At 37.4% G+C, this 14,092-nt stretch overlaps 1 protein-coding gene across 4 annotated transcripts in view; it reads right to left on the bottom strand.

The window, feature by feature from the left end:
- LOC123764489 (uncharacterized) overlaps nt 1-14,092 on the bottom strand; it is a 33,478-nt gene that overhangs the window by 13,300 nt on the left and 6,086 nt on the right. For 3 of the 4 annotated variants that reach the window (XM_045752359.2, XM_045752357.2, XM_045752358.2), the window contains 13 exons: nt 13,723-13,857; nt 13,220-13,401; nt 11,616-11,774; nt 10,103-10,314; nt 9,707-9,856; nt 9,012-9,212; nt 8,221-8,370; nt 6,470-6,647; nt 3,754-3,834; nt 3,094-3,309; nt 1,805-2,933; nt 1,285-1,489; nt 639-947 (listed from right to left, as the gene is read on the bottom strand). In XM_045752359.2, the coding sequence (XP_045608315.2) occupies nt 639-947; nt 1,285-1,489; nt 1,805-2,933; nt 3,094-3,309; nt 3,754-3,834; nt 6,470-6,647; nt 8,221-8,370; nt 9,012-9,212; nt 9,707-9,856; nt 10,103-10,314; nt 11,616-11,774; nt 13,220-13,401; nt 13,723-13,857 (3,307 nt within the window). The remainder of the gene's footprint in view (nt 1-638; nt 948-1,284; nt 1,490-1,804; nt 2,934-3,093; nt 3,310-3,753; nt 3,835-6,469; nt 6,648-8,220; nt 8,371-9,011; nt 9,213-9,706; nt 9,857-10,102; nt 10,315-11,615; nt 11,775-13,219; nt 13,402-13,722; nt 13,858-14,092) is intronic. The other variant, XM_045752360.2, reaches the window with a different exon arrangement.

Genomic DNA, 14,092 nt, shown 5'->3' with positions numbered 1-14,092 from the left:
CCTCTCACTACCATCCTCCCTTTATGTCCTTTATAAGCCATACAAATATTTCTTTGTCTTAACTCGAATGCTGCATTATTAGATTTTAGAGGAGTCAATCATTTTGAAATGTGGGTTTTGAACATCAAAAGTTAGAGAAGCCCCTTTTCAGAAAAAGCTTAAATGTTATTAATTGTGATTCGTGTGCAAAGTTCATTTTATTTACAGGAAAAACAACCTCTGTGTTTTACTGATTTGGGCCCATTGTTTTGAGGAAGGGTTGTAAACAAAACCACCCAACTGCTACTAGGCAGTCATTAGATAATAATGAAACAACAGATTTGTACAGCGTCCCCAGGCTGTACACTATGCCACTATGGATAGAATTTCAACTCAAGATATTTCAAATTCCATGAGAAGTAACAATATACCAAAACCACAAACACAATTATTACAAATTTTTGAACAAAGTTGAAATTTGTAGCAAAATACTGAAAATCTATTTCTATGCAGAATCAAACTTCTCTATATGTATATATCATACTATATTTTCATCATTGCACTGGCCTTTTACACTTATAGGTGTAGAGACTGCAGGACTCAATATATATTAAGAATGAATTTAAAGAGAAGAAAACGACAGTGTACAATCAACTCACCGCACATCATCATCTGATAACTCGAGTGTTTCTCTCATATGAGAAGACACCTGAGGACAAAACACAGGTGGAGCTGGCAGGTACACATACGACGGCACAAACACTTCAAGATGCTGCATGACCTTTTCTATTTTTTGAAGACATTCTTCTAGCATAGTTGGTATAACATCTAAACATGTCATAGCTGCCAGCTGAAGAAGTTCTTGGTAACTGTGAAATACTGATGACTTGAGCTCTTCCATGGGCCCACAGTGTAATACATAGTTGACAATCAGGGCCGATGGGTGCAAACTGCTGGATGCTGGAATTCTGGTAAGAAAACAATCATAAACAGCATCTTTTTGCAATATTGCAAAAAGCATATTGTTGATAAATAAAGGAGTATTAAATACAAGTTATTATATTCAAGTTAATAAAGAACAAATTAAATACTTGTTCAGTTTGTAATAATTTGAGTAATGAGTGTGTAGAGCTAAGAGGCCTAAAGATTGCAAAATGATGAAATTATACAATAAAAAGAAAACAGGGGAAGGGCAAGAACAAACCTTATAATCCTGTCTGTTAGAAGGAATACATTTTAATGTGTACTTTTACAAAATGGGAAGCAAAAAGGGGTGAATCTCAAACTCCACCCTCAGGACCTTACCGATTTTTTTCAGTTACAACTGAAATAAGGCTGGAGAGTAGAGCTGTTTTAGCATCTCCCAGCTCTTGAGAAAAAGCCGAGAGATCACTCCAGTAGCCAGCAATTGCCAAAGCTTGTGCAGCTGTCTCTGACGACCAATGTGCTTTTTGGATAGCATCCTTCATCATCAGCGGGCTGAAGGTTGCCGACACACCTGTACTCTCTGCTTCAATAAATTATAAGGAAATCAGATTTTGTTTATAAAAAAACTAGCATTGAATGAAATGAAAAGCCTCTTTCTGGTGGGGACCTTAGTGACTCCCTGAAGTAATATAATATTACAAATTACAGCTTCACCCAATGGAATTTTTTATTTTACATTTTTCTGACCTACGGAACTACAGCAATTGGATTAAAAATATGAAAATTAGTTTAGGTATTTGCTAAACAAGTTAATATTATACTAAGGCTAACTATAAGTAGAGTTTGAATTGGAATTAGGCAATCTGATAATGGAGATAAAATATAAACTCAAACATACCTTTTGAGTTAGGACTGTCCAACCAATTGAAAGATTCAATATGAGGAGTGTGAGGTGAAGGGATGTGAACCTCACGCTGCAGTATCACATTTGCCATGATACGACCCAAGCTTCCGATTACCTGACGAGTAGCACAGATCAAACCCAGATTTGGCCGATTGGCTTTCTTGTTGGTTATTTTGTTTTTCATTGTAGAATTGGATGATTCGCAGTTTTGTTGTGAATACCGTTTAGGTTTTTGGCCAGCGGATGGTCCAGTTACTTCATCAGTTGTGCCCTGACTATTTATCATAATTGTTCCTCTATCAATTAGTGATACTTGAAGTTCCTGAGGCAAGGTTTGGGTTACAGATTTCTTTGGTTTAGGAGTTGATGACATAATGTTATCTGAAAGTTTACATTGTTTTATTACAAATAAATGTGAACTAAGTAAACTACATAACCAAGACAAAAAGTTTGAGATACCAGTGAAATCTCTCTGAAGTAAATATGTGTAGAAAATAGAGTGGAAATATTTACATAGTGTCTTTCTATTCCTTTTATAACTTATATATTTAATAATCTCAGATTTCCAGTTTTCTACAGCACCAAGATATATCCCATTTAGAAAGAGCCGATTATATTCTTTTATTTTTATTTTTTTCTGGCTAAAGTCATGTCCAAGTTTCTGTAATCTGCTCTGTATTATGTTCAATGCTGCTATTGATTTCTGATAACACATGGTTTCCATCTTTTTTTCTCTAAGTCGATTGTATACCTTCATGGAATTTATGTGAAGACAGAGCCATAGTTTCTTCATCCTCATACAAACTGCAGAGTTACTTCTGAGACAGCTGCTTGTATCCACCTTCCAAGACACTGCATCAATATTTGTCCCTTCTGTCCCAGGAGCGTCTTCAACATTGCTATACTTAAGATGACTGCCAAATTTCAGTAGAGGTCTAAATGTATACACCTGCGTCAGTGTACTTTCCACAGAAGAAAGAGTCTGTGTCAGAATAAGAATTGTGTTGATCATGCTACTCTCACCAGCATGTCTCTCACAGCTGAGAAATATATGAATGATCTGATGTGTGAGCCATATTGTAGGTCTAACCATATGTAGTGACCTGGGCCATACTGCTAACACCTGGGAGAGAAAATACTTAATATTAAACGTCTAAAAACTACAACTGCTGTATACAAAAATATTTTTTTGTCTGAAATATCTAACATTTGTATATTTAACATTTACAATTCCTTGATCTTTAATTTGATCATGATTTGCATTTCATAATTCCTGTACTCACCCTTACAAAATGGTGGAATACATGTAACATTTGCAACAGCTGAGCTTGGTGTTGAGAATAGTCATCATTTAAGGTTGTTTGCATCAGTGTATTGACGAGCTTCACCAACTGCCGAGCCACATGTTTCGGTCTCTTCCTCCAGTCGTGTGTTTGTGGGCCTGTATGAGAGGCAATCAAAGCCCAGGCTGCCAGGAGAGGTTTCATTGCTTCCTCAATCTGAAAGCAATTTGATCACTAGATTCATCTCGAAGAAACTATCACTTACCCAGACTTATAGAGCATTAACTAATCAGAGTAATTTGACCAAACCACACACTAGAAATGAAGAGATGACAATGTTTCGGTCCGTCCTGGACCAATATCAAGTCAACTGTGCATGTTACTCTGTAATCAGAGTAACATGACACTTCACTATTAAATACGATCATTGGAATTCACATCTATAACTTATTTGAGTGATACTGTACAAGGGAAAGATAAATGAAAAAAATAGTAACAATTTAAATGCCTCATAATTTCCCATGCAGCTTTATAAGAAATTTAAAAAATAAAGCAATATATATACTACTATCTATAATTTTGCCATCACTTAAGGAACAAAAGCACTTATTAAGACAAAGACAATCTGCATAAATAACAGTTTAAACATTCTTGCCTCACCAGCTTCTCCCCTTCAGAAGGAATATCCGGTCGAGTCTTGCATTCTTTGTGAACGAGGCTGTTCTTACCCCACAAGCTGATCTGAAATATAGTTTACAGCTACATAAACATTTTTATTATTATACAGAGTAATCACACGCACACGACCTAGTCAACTAGGCCACGACATGGTAAAAGGATTGCAACCTGGAGTTTTACTGAACACACAGGTATTTCCTGAAGCTTCTACTGAAGCCAGAACAGGATTTTCACACAGTCCTCCCCCCTAATACACTCTGGCTCTGTCATCCACGAATGTTCTACCTCTGACGCTACACTTTCAATACACAGAGAACACCCTGTGGGTGGAAACACCCACCGCATAGGTTTGAACACTCATCACAGCCCCTACGGATTTCCTCGTTATATTATTATTATTATTATTATTATTATTATTATTGCATTAAAGTATAGAGTGCAATCTACTGAGGGGAAGAGGAGTAATGTTATTTGTGTAGAATTTATGACAAAACAATTACTTTACAATAAGCAAAGCAGCAATTTCATCCCACACAAAAATTATTTGAATATTATTAAATAAAATTAATAATAGCCTGATAAAAATGGAAGGAAAGCATATTGGGTTAGAAATATCTTGGGCAACTTGGCCTAACAACATTTGTGTTACAGATGACTCATTATGGTAGAATAAACTGGACAAATAAACCTAGTGTTGAATGTAATAAAATGCCTCTTTCTGGTGGATCCTAGATGGCTCCTTGTTGCTAGCTGCCCTAGATATTTCCACACCTATCAGATCGCACCAGGCCCTTGCACATCATTAACAGCCCACTGGAGACCAGAGGCCAAAATCTGGTCTCTTCATAGAAGGTGCAGAGAGCACTGGATCATTCTAACTGAGGAATTAGCCACCAGAAAATGTCACCCAAGTTAGGTTGTTTCACCAAAAGTCTCGCCTCCCCACCACCAGGTGGAAGCATTGGAAGCTGGTGGTTCTGGTGTACTTTTTTGGCCATGAATCAAACCAAGGGGAACTGAAGAGCCTCAAGGGAAGGATTGGTTCAGGATGTCATCTTGGACAACTAGAAAGAGACATTTAATTAAATTCAACATAGGGATTTCTGGAAGGGTTCCAAGACAGCTGTATGTTGCTGTCTCACATACAGATTACAAACAAAAACCGGGGAACTCACCAGGAGTGAAGGAGAACAGATCATAACCCCTGAAGGAGGGAGAAATCAAAGACAGGTAACCCTACCCAATGCCACACATGCCCACCGTACATACAGTAGCCAGGTAACATGCCACCAAAACTATATTAGAGCATTAAAACCTCCAAGTCAAAATATCAGCCCACGACATAACAGCAAAAATAGCCGACAATGCTGCAACCTTTCACAAATAATGGACGACCCAAAGTAACAAAAGTGTTCACCAGAGCTAACAAAACAAAAACTGAACTACACAAAAGACCAAGGACCAAATAGAAACAAGGAACTGGAAAAAAAGTACAGAGCCCCAAACAGCCACTGCGACAAAAACTGCAACCAGCAGACCCAAGTGAGACACGAGACCAAAGCCCAAAAACATCAGAAAGTTCACTTTTGCAAACAGAGTGGTTGACGGTTGAAACAAGTTAGACGAGAAGGTGGTCGAGGCCAAAACCATCAGTAGCTTCAAACTTTATATGACAGAGTGCTGTACTGCGAAAATGGGACACCACAAGCCTGTAACTCTCATCCTGTAACTACACTTAGGTAAGTATACATTATACGTAAATATCAACATGATTAAGCACCATTAAAAGCCCTTATGAAATTCTAGTGTGTGACATTCAGAGCACAGCCTAACCCTGTACATTTTGCACCAATTTGTAACTGCATGCATTGAGTATACAGTATTTTATTTAATTCATATTTTTATCATAATCATGTTTTTTCAGTGCAATGATGAATTTAGCTATCAATAATTGTATTTATATCACAGAATGTGTTAGACATTAGTGTGCACAGATATATTCATGTCACTCATGTGCACACATAATATGAATATAATTAGAACAATAAAACATACTATTTTTTCTGTTATCACACTGCACACACACACACACACACACTACATATAACTATCAACATGATTATGTACAGTTACGACCCACTAAGCAATTCTCTAAGGTGTGATGATCTCGAAACCAGTTGTTGTAGTCCGGCCTAGACCAACACACTCGTCAGCAAGTTATAGCTGCCTTCTGTTGCTTTTTTCTCCTCTCTGTGGTCTTGCAGACAATGCACTTGTCTTGGGCCTGTTCACAAGCTCCAACAAGTGGTAGGCACATAAGGCAGTGTACCAAGACTGCATTTTGTAGGGCAAGATGAAAACGACACAAAACGCTGCCTGGACAAATGTCTTCTGAGCCTAACACATAATCTTAATCACTCTCAAAATCATCTAAGTCATTTACAAGCTTATATTCTTCCAGGATTTTATTAATTTCATCATCTGTAAGTAAAAACATCGATAGAAGCCTGGGTTGGGAGCTTGAGCCACATTCACCACTCATGGTTGACCTCTTGATGCTACTGGCTTGTAGCCAGTAGCATGTAGCTATTTCTGTGCCATATCCAAGAGCTAAACACTGCCTAAGAAAGTGACAGTGGTTAAAGTTCAGAAACATTGAATATGATCATTTAAGAATGAGATCATTAGTTACTCATACCTTAGGTTGATCAGGCTCAAATGATCCGTTGACATCCTGGGACAAATCTACTACTGAACGAGCTAATCTCCAAGTGCTACAGCGAATGTAGGCATAGTCATGGGTGAGGGAAGAGTGACGTAAGAGATATAAAGCATGATTAGCAGCTGCTAACAGTTGATCTACAACATCACCATCTCTGTGGGAAAAATAAAATGTTTTGAATACTTAATATATATTATAACAATGTATATCATACCCATCCATTCTACCCACTGTTGGTTCCGGGGATTAATGTCCCCCGCAGCCCGGTCTCTGACTAGGCCTCCTGGTTGGTGGTATATACCAAATGATTACTTATACAGTATATAAAAAATAAGCAAACCAGTTATTAAAATTGAGAGGATATGCAGTTGACAGAAAACAATATTACTTTAAGAGAAGGAAAGAGAAACTGGGATGAGACTCGTCTTCCTTATCACCTTTACTGAATCGCAATAAGGTGGTGGAACTCACATGAACAAACATAAATCAACAAACTCAATGAGCATTCTTTCAGTTAATGATCCTTCATCATACAATTATGTAGGATGCTAGAGCTAGCTCAAGTCAGGATATGTAGTTCATGAATAGTGATGCATGTTGTGTGGGTGTAAACTGGAAGCCAAGGCTTAGTACTGTGTGGGTGTAAACTGAGAGCCAAGGCTTAGTGCTGTGTGGGTGTAAACTGAGAGCCAAGGCTTAGTGCTGTGTGGGTGTAAACTGAGAGCCAAGGCTTAGTACTGTGTGGGTGTAAACTGAGAGCCAAGGCTTAGTGCTGTGTGGGTGAAAACTGGGAGCCAAGACTTAGTGCTGTGTGGGTGTAAACTGGGAGTCAAGACTTAGTGCTGTGTGGGTGTAAACTGGGAGCCAAGGCTTAGTACTGTGTGGGTGTAAACTGGGAGCCAAGGCTTAGTGCTGTGTGGGTGAAAACTGGGAGTCAAGACTTAGTGCTGTGTGGGTGTAAACTGGGAGTCAAGACTTAGTGCTGTGTGGGTGCAAACTGGGAGCCAAGACTTAGTGCTGTGTGGGTGCAAACTGGGAGCCAAGACTTAGTGCTGTGTGGGTGTAAACTGGAAGCCAAGGTTTAGTGCTGTGTGGGTGTAAACTGGAAGCAGAGCCTCAATGTCACACAGCAGCTAGTGGAGAGCTATAATATTATTGGCCAAGATGGGTAAAATGATGTATACTTGTACAGTGATTAGGTTTAGAATACAATACTCTAAAGCCAAAAACACCCACTATCTATTACTGAAGATGTGTTGATACCCAAACATTGACCGATATTAATACCGACTTATAAGCTGATATCAATACTTTGGCTGTGTTGAAAGACAATGTTAACAATGTTTGACAACTTTAGCAATGTTTTTTAAATGTTGGAACTTATTAAGAAACATAATGTTTCTCGTGGTCTGAGGGCTTGTAAACAAAGTAATTTAGTAATACAGTACTGTACTCAATAATTATATTAATTACAGCACAACTATTCATGTGGAAGCCATAAAATAAGTTAAATAAACTCTCCAGGATTGATTACTGATTAGTAACACTTAAAGTAATCCTTAGTTATTTTGCATGGGCTAGCCATTCTTGAGTAAGTGCCACACTCAAAATACTTCCCCCCCATACACATGCATACCCTTATTCAGCCTTACATCCTACACACACTCCTACACACTTCCATAATTAAGGCAAATCCTCTTTAAGATCCATGGATATACCACTCTTACCTTCTTCCATTTTCTGGAAGAACTAAGACTGAGATTCGAACACCAGACGACAAAAGAAACTGGTCCTTTACCGGATGGCAAGATACAGAGAAAGCTGGACTAGCAGGCGAGTAATTTTCTGTATTTACACACTGTTCTTCATGGCTGCTTCTGAAATAAAGAAACCATATTATTTCATTAACATATTAAAGCAAAGTGTCAAGTATAATTAAATGCCACCTTTCTGGGAATGGGTTAAACAAAGAAGTGACTGAAGATACTCAATACCCAATTTTAAATATAGTTTTGATAAGAAAAGTGTGGAACCAAATAATTGCATTACACTAAAAATGTTTTGAAGGAAGAGCAAGGAGCCAATGCTAGACTCTGAAAGTACATTAATGTGAGTACATGTACACACACATACAAATGTCATGAACCATGTGTCTTCAGTATTTCTACATCTGTATATTTGAACAACACCTTAGAATGTGATCCTCTGGTGACAGTTTACTATCCAGATGATCTCATCAAATATATTGTGAGTGGATAAATACTAAAAAGAAATTGTTCACAACATTCGTAAGACCAAAACTGGGATATGCAGCTGTTGTTATCAGCAACAACAAATACTAAACAACACACAACACATAACAAGAAACACAAACACGACTTCCCATCTCACTCTCGCCTCACGTTAATGCTGCGACACAAACGGTAATTGTGTCCAATAATTATTCCCCGTTTAAAACAATATCCACTTAATCATTTCATACATGTTGAAGGTTTCAAACGTGTTGCAGAGTACTTACTCTCTCCTCAGAGTGTCAGAATATGGGTACAGAGGTAGTATCATTGCTGCCTGGAGCTGCAGGCTCTCTCCCGAGCAAGAGATCTTTACCAGTGGTCCCATCCTTGTGGCCATGAAGACGGCTCCAGATCTCAGACATCCTACTACATAGGTGTTATCTCGACACCAGGCCAGACTGCTCACCCAATGAAACTTATCACCACTGCAGAGTGAACAATATTAACATTAATGTTAATAGCAATATTTGAACATACAGTAATTAAAAAATAAAAAGAAACTGGAATCTGAACGCATCATATATAACAACTCTTCAATTCAACTAAGGTAAACATAAAAGACCTTGAAAGTTTGACAAAAGTCTTAACTTTAAAAGGTTGGAAAGTCTTATGCCTACCTTATTTGGCTAAGCAGAATTTAGCTTCAAGATCTTAAAAGTACATCCTGGTGTAGTTAGGTCGGTATGAAACCAAAATATATATATTTCAATTTGTGAAACAAATAATTTATAACACTTATAAATATTACCTGCAACATAAAAGCCTAATATGTATGAATACACACTAGCTACCTGTCCTCCGACACAATGAATTACAGTATTATAATTATTATAATATGTGTCTAATAGTCCTAGCTACATAGTGCACCTCTGTTTTTATGTAACTTCAAATAGTATTTGTCTATATTGCATACACTAACTTTGAATTATGAAAATCGTGTTGAGCAGCAGCATCACAAACATTAGTTACAACTGCAGTGTTACACATGGGATGCAGGTAAACCAGTTTAGAGCGTTGTTGCAGCGAAGAATTCACACCAGTACAGATGAGACTTTGGCTATGGGCATATCTGAAAGCATTAACTTATGTTCAATGTGTACAGATTTTATTAACTTTATGCAAGATATTGTGCATCTATTCGTAGCAGTCATTTAGACTGTGCGGTAACAAATTAAATTCTTTACTGTCAAGGTTTGCTAGCAGACTGCAAAACACAGTAACTAGTACTGTATTCTATACTACCCAAAAGCTTTATAATTTATGAATATTTATTTTTACTTTTAATTTCATATAAAATAAGATCTTTAATGCTTACTGAGAAATTAAGGTTCCTTCACTTTGTAGCACTTCAGAGCCTTTCATTCCAATAGCCAGATGGGACACGGATACATAGTTCCAACAGGCTGAAGCTTCTCTGCCCTCTGACACCACACACCCGAAGCCTCCCCATTGCAAAATTAAAGTTGTAATGATGAGGCAAGAGTCATCAACAAAACTGAAGGTTGTGTGACACTGCTTTTCTAGACGCTGCAATATGTAACGGAGAATACATCCAAAGTTAATGCTAGCCACACACAATATGGAAAGCATCATCAACGTAAAAATAAAAGGCTTAACACCTAGTTATTTTCTATTGTCTTACAACTTTAATATAAAATACATTTGCATTACACAACCTCCAATGATTTGTTTGGCCTAGCCACTGCATTTAATATTTGGTCAAAAATATCATGTTGTAAATATATTCTAAATGTAAAGAGGTCAATTTAATACCAAGACCCATAGAAATACAATGCTTCAATACATTCAAACCTTATTTGATAAAAAAAGAAAATCACTTGTTTTTTGCAGTCCAAAACAAGTACCTATCATGTTTTCTAATCATGTAACAACATTGGGTAATTACATTCTCCACATCTACTCAACTTATTCTTAGCTTCCTCAAAACTCTCCTCAAATTCACTAAAATATATTCTTACCATTCATTTGTTTACCTTGATCATATCCAAGCAGCTTGCTTTCCTCAATCTGAAATATAACCAGGCTTTTGCGCTCTCCATCGTTCTACAACAACATTCTTAGTCATCTTAACACCACCTATGTTAAGATGACTAAGAATATGACTTCTTTGCTCTGCATCTTTCTACAACAACATTCTTAGTCATCTTAACACCACCTATGTTAAGATGACTAAGAATATGACTTCTTTGCTCTGCATCTTTCTACAACAACATTCTTAGTCATCTTAACACCACCTATGTTAAGATGACTAAGAATATGACTTCTTTGCTCTGCATCTTTCTACAACAACATTCTTAGTCATCTTAACACCACCTATGTTAAGATGACTAAGAATATGACTTCTTTGCTCTGCATCTTTCTACAACAACATTCTTAGTCATCTTAACACCACCTATGTTAAGATGACTAAGAATATGACTTCTTTGCTCTGCATCTTTCTACAACAACATTCTTAGTCATCTTAACACCACCTATGTTAAGATGACTAAGAATATGACTTCTTTGCTCTGCATCTTTCTACAACAACATTCTTAGTCATCTTAACACCACCACACATGCTTCTTAGTGTCCCACTCTACTGTTCTAACTTTATATTATTCCCACCCATGCCCCATCAAGGCTACACATCCATACATCATTCCCACCTTTGTCCCATAGGGTACTCATACCAGACAAGTAACAACAAATGTTACATTTTAATACTAGATCCCATAGATGCAATGATATATAGATACTTCAGTATCTATAGAGATCATACAAAAATCATACAATGATACATATATATTCAGACGGGACAAGTAACTTACTCCCTCAGTCAAGAAGCATGATGTTACTTGAGTTTCTCTTGACTGGAGAGTAGGCAGTGGAATATCACTAGAACTTGCAACAACTGACCACTGGCCAGAAATGAAGCTGGAATTTCTTTTGTTGAAAGGTTTTGACAAATCTCTCTCCCACAGATATACCTGTAAATATTAATTCTTAGTACAGTCCATGCATAACATGAGCATAATTATATACAGTATGTATAGTTCCCATTATCGGGACCAGGCAGCCTGTACTGTATGAGCTCGCTTATCTGGACTATATGGGAAGGCATTCCCCATCCCCCAGATAAGCCAGACATGCAAATCCAAATCTGAGCAAATTGGATTTAAAGGTACAATATATGGGAAAAGTATGGTAATGGTTCAGACTCCACAGTGCACTTTTTATATTCCTCTCCCAATACACCACCACTCAAACCATTAAATGAACAAATCCACAAAGGCCGTGACGAGGATTCAAACCTGCGTCCGGGAGCATCCCAGACGCTGCCTTAATCGACTGAGCTACAGCGTATGGGATCGAATCCTCGTCACGGCCCTTGTGGATTTGTTCATTTGATGCATCACGTTACTGTGATTTCTGTGTGTAATTCGAACCATTATTACAAAAACATTTCTCAACACATTTCCCACTCACTCACAGATCGCATATACACTCACACATGCACACTTTCACACTGTGTGAAAGTGTGAGAGTGTACAAATATTGTATACACTCTACACCCTGGACAAATACACACTTTTGCATTTAAGCTATCATTTGCAGATAGTTACATAACAGTTTGGAGGATGTTGATCCAGACAATTTCTTGTCTGGATCAGATGTAACACAAACAAGAAGCAACAGTTTCAAGCTCAATAGGCCACAATGCAGGACTGAAAACAGGTGATGCGCTTTTTCGCCCACAGAGTTATAAATCCATGAAACTGCCTGTCTGCCGAAGTCATAAATGCCAAACTGTTAAATTTTAAAATCCAGTGGAAAAAATCATCAGGGCAAATGGGAGGAACCTTGGACAAGCTGCCCGCTTCCTGTCTTCATTGAGACCACTAGTGTTAGTGGCCTTCAGGTAAATTCAGGTATATATGCATATTTTTATATATACAAATATGTATGCAAACTGATATACACAATTCCATATATGCATACATACTGTCACATACAGTACACACACTTTCACACATTCTTACATAAACATGATGTCACCTCCTCACAATTTCACATACTGTACACAAATTACTTATTTTATACTAAGTTTTAGTTTTATTTTATACAATTAGTTTTAAGGTTTATACATATACTGTATTTGAAAAGCATTGGGAAGTAACTGTCACTACCCTCCATAATCAAGATTATGCACTCATAAAATTACCATAAAGATTGGTACAGTAGTGATATTGGCAATTTACTCGGAACCTCGGGTTACTGATGTCCGAATTATGTACTTCAGTGAATAATTTTTTATTTCCACTTTTGGTTTACTTATAATATTTTTGTCTAACTCCAAAACACAGTACAGCAATGCCAATAGAGCACGCAGGCTTCAAACAATTGTGGTGCCCTGTACCGTACATTAACTTACCTGACTGGCGCCCAAAACTACAATAACTATTGAACAGTCTGATGACGCAAAAAGTTTGGGTTTGTGGTGAGATGGAACAGAACAACCGGGAGACAACTGAGCATTTTGTGTGGTTTCGTAAGTATCAGGGTTTTGTGTTCTTAGAAGCTTGAAAAAATCCATTACTACTTGCAGAGGACCATCTGGAAAACAAATACCGTAAATAGAACTGAATAAATTCACTATTTATTATGTTAATACAGAATTTTCCCACTTAACACACATCTATTATGTTGCATACTACATATACAGTATTTTTAGCTATATAATATATATAGGGGGGTGGCAGGAGAAGATAATATGTGAGTGTACACAGGTGCCTCACAAGTCTCCCTCGGATGCTACATATCGTCTTCGTCAGGCCAGTGGTCCCTACAAACAAAACCAGAGGTGGTACCCCTATATTAATCTATCCTATATTATATTGACAAATTTGACAACTCTAATATTATAACATATCTAACCATCTGAATCCTTATTTGCTGCGGAGGGCATGTGGGTAACGAGGGCAGGAATCCCCTGTGCTTGTGTGAGAGACTCTGTTTTCTGGTTCCAGAAGAAAATGTCCCCCGAGGTCAAAATACCATACACATATGTTCCTAAAAAAAAATAAATGACATTTAAGAGGAGAAAAAATTTGGAAAAGTTTTGGTAATTTATTAGAGTGATACAATTACTTAATAGGCTAAGAAACACTAGTTGATGAGGGATGGGGCTGTTCTTTCAATGATAAACTTGATATTCACCAGGAAAGAAAAGGAGATATTTGATATTCACTACTTTCCTCCGTTGGGAAAGAGCGACCATGTCCTTTAAGAAATAAAATGTGCAATG

The sequence above is a fragment of the Procambarus clarkii genome, chromosome 79 (genome assembly GCF_040958095.1).
Source record: "Procambarus clarkii isolate CNS0578487 chromosome 79, FALCON_Pclarkii_2.0, whole genome shotgun sequence".
Classification (NCBI taxonomy): Eukaryota; Metazoa; Arthropoda; class Malacostraca; order Decapoda; family Cambaridae; genus Procambarus; species Procambarus clarkii.
Note: the sequence above shows the minus strand (reverse complement) of the source record. Positions and strands in the feature narration are given on the sequence as shown.